Below are 8,061 nucleotides of genomic sequence, written 5' to 3'. Positions count from 1 at the left end.
TCTGCTTTTAACGAAGGTGTTGAATTCATTTTAACGAATCATGTTGAGTTTCGCTTCTTTAACGAAGAATAAGAAGAAAACAAATTATGAATTGAATGGCGTTACTGAAAGTGGCAGGCGAAAATTCATTGTCAAAAATATAACCAATTTATTAAAGTTTACATAAATTTGCATGAAAAAGTGGCGTGAAAAACGCGATTAGAAAACGTGCCGCTGCCTAGCACAGTGGCGAATATACAAAAGCGCGTCGCTAATCGGAATAACCAACTATCCAGCGGCGGTTTTCTCTGTGCGTGCGTACGTATGTATGTGAACTTTTTTATTTGGGAAAGCGAGGAATTTTTGGCACGGGCAATACGACCAGAACCAAAAGTCTGCTAAATTTCTTTTCCCAACTTACGAGCTCATTTTGGGTTTTAGTAGAACCAACAGCTCTACTGTGTATGCCTTCCACATTGTAAATTGTCATCGCAAGATCGCGCAACGAAGTGTGCAACGGGGACTATATTACGATATGCACCAGATCGCGCTGTACACGCTTTGCCTAAATTCAATTTTCTGCGCATAATTCAAATACTCTATTTTTAATAAACGATTTGTGATCGATGCAAGAACTTTTCTTAAGAGATTGCACGTTGCATTTGGTCGAACGCCTGTAAAAAATTTTATAGTGAGATACGCAAGTGAAATGATAGCAGCAGTAGCCGCAATGGCTATAGCAAAAGGCAAGCAGGCAGGCAAAAAATGTGAGCCATGCAAAGAAGCTGCGTTGTGAAAGAACAAAAAGAAGAACAAGAAGCAGCAGCACCATTTGCGCTGCTGCTGAAGACAGAAAACGGCAAAGAGGGCCAAAAGGTAGCGTGAAAAAGTTGAAGAAGAGTAGAAGGAAGGTAGGTGAAGAGGAAACAGAAGAAGACTTTTAGAAGGAGAAGTAGTCGTAGCAGTAGAGCAGCAACAGCAGTAATTGTTTGTGCCCAAGCAAGTGAAATTTCTGTAGATCATTTTATTTAAGGTGGATGTGGTTTTATTCCAATATTATCAATAAGTGGTTAATTGAAAGAACATCAAAAACTTTGTTGGTTTGCAAGCAGCAGCCGTTGGCTGCAGGCTGCTCGACAAGTATCCAGCAGTGACGCAGTGGACATACTTGGAAGTGGAGTTGAGGCAACCTACTTTCGATTCCAAATTGTGGACAGCAATCGGATGAAACATAATTTACGTCGCTGGAAATGAACAGGTGAATAAAATTTGCTCTTTTAGTTTAAAGTTATTTGAAAAACCAGGACATGAATGTTGTGTACTAATTTAGTAATATGGAATAGCTTCATTACTCATTTGAATGAATTAACTAATATTTGACGTTTACACTTTTGCTGTTTGGCCGAGCTTCTCCAATTTGTAGTGTTGCGTCCTGGTTTTATACCCCAAATGGAGGGAAATACAACTATACGCCGCCTCTGAACGGCAAATGTGTCTTATGAGAAAATTTTTCTTGGCAGAAATATACTCGGAGGTTTGCCATTGTCACCAAGTAGCGACTACTATTAGAAAAGCTTTTTATAATTTAGATGTTGCTCGGACCAGGGATTGAACCCAGGTCCAGGTCCCAGTACGCACATCTAAACACTCGTCTACAGAGGCCGTCATTACTAATTTATTTATCTTTGGAGAATTTGTATGCTGTTACAACAACAACTGTTCCCGCGGCAGTCGGGTCTACGTAACCGGAACGACCCAGACTTATTTCTGGCCAAGCACTGTCACTCCAGCAACACTCCCAAAAATCTGGGGAATTTGTATGCTATTACAACAACAACACCTAATTTATTTATTTATTTAATTTCATTCATATTTAACTTAGAACTGTCGCTCCAGCATCATTCGCCAAATACTCTATGAGAAATTTGTATGCTTTTACAACTAATTTATTCCCAAGATTCTTATAAGTAAACATTAACTCGTCACAAATCGACTTCGACCTAGCAATACCACAGCTTCCTTTTCTAATACCTTGTTATTTTCTTATCTTTCAGATCTATGTTTTCCGCAGTTCTTGCCCTGATTTCTTTAGTAAAACAACGCATTGCCATTTCAACCCAGAAGTAAATTTGGAGAAAACAATATTGCCGAAAACGTTAGTGTATTGATTTGTAGTATAAAAAAGACGCAAAGCGCCTCTCTTAGAACATACACACAACATGCTAAGCACCCAATTGTGCATCTAAATGTGCCATTGCACCACCTACTTAAAGCGGAGCTATTATACATAAATCTGAATACTTCAAGATCAGATCAATCAGCTACATACTAAATTAAATTATTTGGCCCACGGAATAAAGAAATTAATAACCACCAAGTATTTGAAATAGAGGTCATCACATCGTTCAGCACTTTCTTACAGACGTGCTTCTCAGAGTTAAATAAAACTTCGCGGACACCAGATATTTTTCGTTCACCGGTGAGAAAAAAAAGCCGCCACCATTCGGAAGAAAAACACCACGAATATGACCCACCATCTCGGTATGGCTCCATATCGTTTGACGGGTCCAGCAGGTGGGTTATGCCCACCTGATTTCAAGCCGCCACCACCTACGGATATAATCTCTGCGCCGAGTAATCCGAAAAAGCGACGGAAAACTTCGAATGCTAATTCGGTGGCGGCAGCTGCAGCAGCAGCGGCAGCGGCTTCAGCAGCTGCCAATTCCATGCAATCACAAGCACCGCCCACACCTGCAGACTTGTTACCGCCGCCACCAATGGGTGGCTTTGGCGATACAATCGTCGCATCAAATCCATTCGACGACACACCGCCCAGCATGTCGACCAGCAGCATGTCGAGCATGAACCATATGGTAGGCCCTGGTCATTTCGGTCCCGGCGGTATGGGTGGTCCACATATGGGCATGGGTGGTCCTCATGGCCCACCCCCACACATGCATCCGCATATGCATCCACATCATCCCGGAGGCCCGCCGCATCCACACCATATGGGAGTTCCGCCTATGCGTGGCATGAGTCCAATGGGAATGGGAAGTCCAATGGGCGTGCCCGGACATCCTATGGGACCTGGAGTAGGATTACCGCCGCACATGAATCATGGACGAGCTGGTGGACCAATGGGCAGTCCTATGGGCGCAATGGCGGCTATGGGAGGCATGAGCCCTATGGGCGGCATGGGAGGTCCAAGCATATCACCGCATCACATGGGCATGGGTGGTTTATCGCCTATGGGTGGTCCGGGGCCAGGACCCGGCCCTGGGCCAAATGGCCCACGAGCAATGGGATCTCCAATGGGAAATGCGCCTGGAGGCGGACCACCTGGAATGTCGCATGGGCCGGGTCAAGGTTCCCCAATGAATTCGATGGGTTCGCCTATGAGCAGTGCGATGGGCAGCCCACTGGGTCCACATCCACCACATCATCATCAGCAAACGCAGCAGTCTCAGTCTCAACCTCCGCCGCACATGAACAATGGTCAAATGGGCCCACCACCAATGCATAGTCCACTAGGAAATGGTCCGGCGAATCATAGTCACATGCCAGGCGGACCCGGGCCAGGACCTGGAGGGTCAGGACCCGGACAGCAGCTTAGCGGTAATATGATGGGCCCTTTGGGTGGACTTGGTCCAGGAGGTAACTCACCAGCGAATACAGGGCCTTCAAGTAATTCGAGCAATAGCAATAACAACAGCAATACGAACAATAGCAGCAACAATCAGAACCATCATCTCTCGCCTGCGGCGCGCATAGCAGGAGCGCCGTCTCTGACCAACGGACCTATGCCACCAGCATCTTCGTCAGCAACGACAGTGACGTCATCAGCGTCATCTATATCCGTTCCCACTTCTTCGCCAGCGCCAGGTGTAAATCCGGCCATGTCACCACTGCACACATTAAGTGGGAGCGCCAGCGGTGGCCCCGGACGCAGTCCGGGCATGCTAAACAGTGCAGGATCAGGCGCCGGGCCAGGACCAAGTCCGTTACAATCGCCTTCGATGGGAGGTGGCGGTGGAAATATCGGTGCTAGTCCAATGGGTTGTGGTGCGGGAGGCAACGCGTCTGGCCTCAACATGGGGCCCGGCAGTGGCAGTAGTAGCAATAGCAGTAATAACAACAACGGGCCGATGAGCGCGAGTGGTAGCGTTGGATTGGGTGGTCCTATGCATCAGCAGTTGAATGCGAATGTTCCTATGCAGCAGCAGCAGCAGCAACAACAACAACAACAGCACCACCACCAGCAACAACACCAACAACAACAATCTATGTCACATGGCGGCAACACTAGCATAGGACCAGGTGGTCAAATGCAAATGCACAACAGTGGCGGCCCGGGCAGCATAGGCTTGATGCCCGGACAAGGGCCAGGTGGTCAAGGGCCTAATTCCGGCCAAGGTCCTGGCGGCATGTGCGGAGTCATGGGCGGCGGTAATGGCCCAAATCAAATGCTACCACCTCAACAACCACATCTTGGCCCAACGCAACAACAGCTAATGAATCATCCGCACCACCATCCCGGCGGCCCACTACCACCACATCTAATGGGCGGCGTACCGAACTCGCATATGCACGGGCCTGGTGGAATGATGCCACATCACATGGGCGGCCCTGGAGGTCCCAATCATCCACACCCACCTCATCATATGATGGGAGCGCACGGCGGCGGCTCGCATATAGGCCATATGGGCGGCGTGCCTGGACCAGGTGGCGGTAGTGGACCTGGTGGTGGACCTGGAGGTATGAACGGACCACCACATGCACATGGGCCTCATCCGCATGCCCATCCACATGCACATGCACACCCACATGGACCTCCACACGGTATGGGCGGACCAAATCCAAATATGTTCGGTCCTGGTGGTCCTATGGGCCCAGGCGGTCCGATGGGTGGCCCTGGGGGTCCGATGGGTCCCGGCGGTCCAATGGGTGGACCTATGAGCGGACCAATGGGTCCAATGGGTGGTCCCGGCGGTTCAATGGGCGGCATGGGTGGCCCAAAACCGATGTCAATGGGCACTGGCAAAATGTATCCTCCTGGTCAACCGATGGTATTTAATCCACAGAATCCAAATGCGCCACCGATCTACCCGTGCGGTATGTGCCACAAAGAAGTGAACGACAACGATGAGGCGGTATTTTGTGAATCCGGTTGTAATTTCTTCTTTCATAGGTGAGTGATTACAAAACTAAAAAGTTAAATACCTAATAATAATGAATCAAATTTTATTGGCAGGACATGTGTGGGTCTTACGGAGGCGGCTTTCCAAATGCTGAAGGATGAAGTGTACGCAGAATGGTGCTGTGACAAGTGTCTGTCTTCCAAGCCAATACCAATGGTGAAATTTAAGTGTTGAAACAGCATAGAAGGAGCGCGCTAGCGTGTTGGCTTCGAACTTAAAAGGCAGACAAAACCGAAAGTGGCGACAAGCTGGCAGAGATGGAGCGAACGTTTGTTCTGTCTAACAGTCAGCATTGTAAAATGGTTGTTAATGGTGCCGAAAAACGTTGGAAAGCAAGAGCAACAAGGACACAAAATACACACAACACCAATAGAAAATAATAAGTAAATTTAATAAGTTCGGATTGTGAAAGCGAAAGTGAGGATTGTGTTTACAGTAATTGGCACGTATGACATGGCCCATTCAAACAAACACCCACACAACACACCCATACTCACCTACAATCACGAAAACAAAAACACACACATACACACACTACTTTGTATAAAGTGAAAAGCAAGCAACTAATTAGATTTAAGATTTAAACTACCGTTAGATAACATAAGAAGTTAAAAGCAAATTAAAAAAAAAAAAATGCAATTAAAAAAGTATTGATGAAGGTTTGGAACAAATAGGCGTATGTGTACACAGCTCAATGAAAGTAACACACGCGCGCAGGCGCAATTAAGTCGACAGAACAAAACGCAAGTCAAAGATAACGTGAGTCCAAAGCCTTGCAAACAAACTAAGGTTCAAGCGCAGATCTCGCGCTGAAATTTAGTTGGGCATAGGGCATATATATACGACGCCATTGCGGCGGGTGAAAGGGCGCAACGTCGCTGGTAGACATATGCCTGCCATAAACATAAAACGCTTTACTACCAATTTTCGTGTTATTCTATATTTAATTCGTCTACAACGAGTCGGTTTAACTAATTGAAACTTTTACCAATCAAAATTGTTAACAAAAAGCCAACCAGTTTTGTAAGAAATCGTATATGTATGTGCTTTTATTTTATGTATGTTTAGATTGTTTTAAAATTTATTTTAATTAATGATGACCCAGATTGTGAAAAATGTTGAAAACTTTACATTTCAACTCGTAGCGGTGTTGAAAAAGGCATATTTTTGTATCGAAAGTTTTTTTACAAGGAAATTTAAATATAATCAGGCACATTCAAATAAATTGATGTAATGTAATTTTTAATTATATGCATATGTATGTATGTACTAAGAAATTATTTTGATTCAGTTTAATGATGTTCTACTTTTCAAACTGCACACAAGATTTCAAGAAAAACTACACTACCCAAATAGTACTTCAACGACTTTATTAAAAAAAAAAAAATAGTTAGAAACATTAAAACTGCTTTCAGTTATAGGGAATATTTGTGCGTGTCTGTTAGTTTTTATAATTTTGTAAAAAAAAGTCAGCTTCTAATCAGCTATTGGAGGCGGCAGTGAATCGTCGATTTCGTTTGCCAAGCGCTTTCCGCCGCTTATTGCTACACTGCTGTGTGTGTGTTGCGAATCAACTTTGCCTAGTTTCATTTTCAAATTAAATACATACAATACGTAGTTTTATTTTCTGCGCCATCTGATATACATCTGATTTGCATAGTTTATATTTTCATAATTTTCGTTCGCTTTAGTTTCGTATTTGCGTGTATGTACTTTTTTTATTTTTACTGCTTAATAAGAAATGTATGATAAAACTGTGAATTAAATTAAAGATTTTTTCGCAAATAAAAAAAAAAACATAAATATTATACATATACAAAATTTTTTAAAAGAAAAAATATGCATAAACGAAACATAAAATGTAATAAAAGTGAAAAAAAAAAATATTAAAAATATGAAAGCGAAAAGCAACATTATAATGAAGCATAAACAGCTGTCGAGGTCGAGTTGTAAAATTTACTAACAAAAGAATTAACATAGTGGTAGGATAAACAAAGAAGAAAGTTAATACATATTGACATTAATTGATGGTAAAGCGCGAGTCTGTACTGAACGAATACAAAAATTAAAAGATGAACATAGACAGGTAAACACAAAAACAAACATACGCAAACAATGAATAAACAAAGAAAATAAGTAATTAATTATACTAACTGGGAAAGCCAATAACAAAGTGTAATACACAGTTGTAACAAATAAAACACAAAAACAAGAATTAAATGGACTTCTTTTTAAATGTTATCGCAAATAATACTGAATAAACAATTGAAATAATATTAAAACCCACAAAAACAGAAGAAAATATTATTATTAAAGTAAAAAAATTATAATATAGAAGTATTAAACTTTAAGTTATTTATAATTAAATAAAATAATAAAAAAAAAACAACTTCAATAAATATACAAAAAAATTCAATTTCTCCGTTTTATTATTTGAAAACTGTAATTGATTGTTAACAAGCACACATTTTTAGAATATTTTCAGTTTTCGTTAAGATTAGTAATAACCCTCTTTAAAGCAAGACAGCGGGCGGGACTTTACCCTTAGATCTCCGAAACAACAGCCCTTGGTCAGGTAAAACCCGAGTCGCTTTACAGAAATTGCAGAGGACACCTTCCCGGCCCTTCCCACACCAACCGTCGTTACCACTGCGGCTGCAGTTGGCTTCATCCACGCTGGATGTAATAAGGAAACAAGCCGAAATTTCCCAGCTCAAGCGACTGTTCTAGCGGACGAACGAGATAACTTTCGCCAGGTCGAACCCGGGAATCCCCGCATCAGGAATCTCAATTCGGTGATTCGGCAACTGGTAAACCTACAGAAGCAGAAGAAGTGGAAGCTGGACCAGAAGACTTGCAATGGTACCTATGGTGCGAGTAAGCT

The 8,061-nt window shown here is 43.0% G+C and overlaps 1 protein-coding gene across 1 annotated transcript; it reads left to right on the top strand.

Annotated features, from left to right (window-relative positions):
• On the top strand, positions 1 to 6,968 carry LOC118739317 (protein pygopus). Its single transcript, XM_036470574.1, has 3 exons — positions 1 to 1,237; positions 2,034 to 5,167; positions 5,231 to 6,968. The coding sequence occupies exons 2-3, from the start codon at positions 2,505 to 2,507 to the stop codon at positions 5,349 to 5,351; spliced, it is 2,784 nt and encodes a 927-aa protein (XP_036326467.1). The 5' UTR covers positions 1 to 1,237; positions 2,034 to 2,504; the 3' UTR covers positions 5,352 to 6,968.
• Positions 6,969 to 8,061: the final 1,093 nt, after the last annotated feature.

The sequence above is a fragment of the Rhagoletis pomonella genome, unplaced genomic scaffold, assembly GCF_013731165.1.
Source record: "Rhagoletis pomonella isolate Grant_MI unplaced genomic scaffold, Rhpom_1.0 Rhpom_scaffold_00001, whole genome shotgun sequence".
In the NCBI taxonomy this organism is placed as follows: Eukaryota; Metazoa; Arthropoda; class Insecta; order Diptera; family Tephritidae; genus Rhagoletis; species Rhagoletis pomonella.
The sequence above is the reverse complement of the archived record's forward strand: the minus strand, read 5'-3'. Positions and strand labels throughout refer to the sequence as shown.

What these genes read in the sequence shown, in the direction of transcription:
- LOC118739317 (XM_036470574.1), top strand. Translation starts at nt 2,505, where the DNA reads ATGACCCACCATCTCGGTATGGCTCCATATCGTTTGACGGGTCCAGCA. An exon ending in TGTAATTTCTTCTTTCATAG is followed by an intron (nt 5,168 to 5,230) that starts GTGAGTGATTAC and finishes TTTTATTGGCAG; the next exon opens with GACATGTGTGGGTCTTACGG.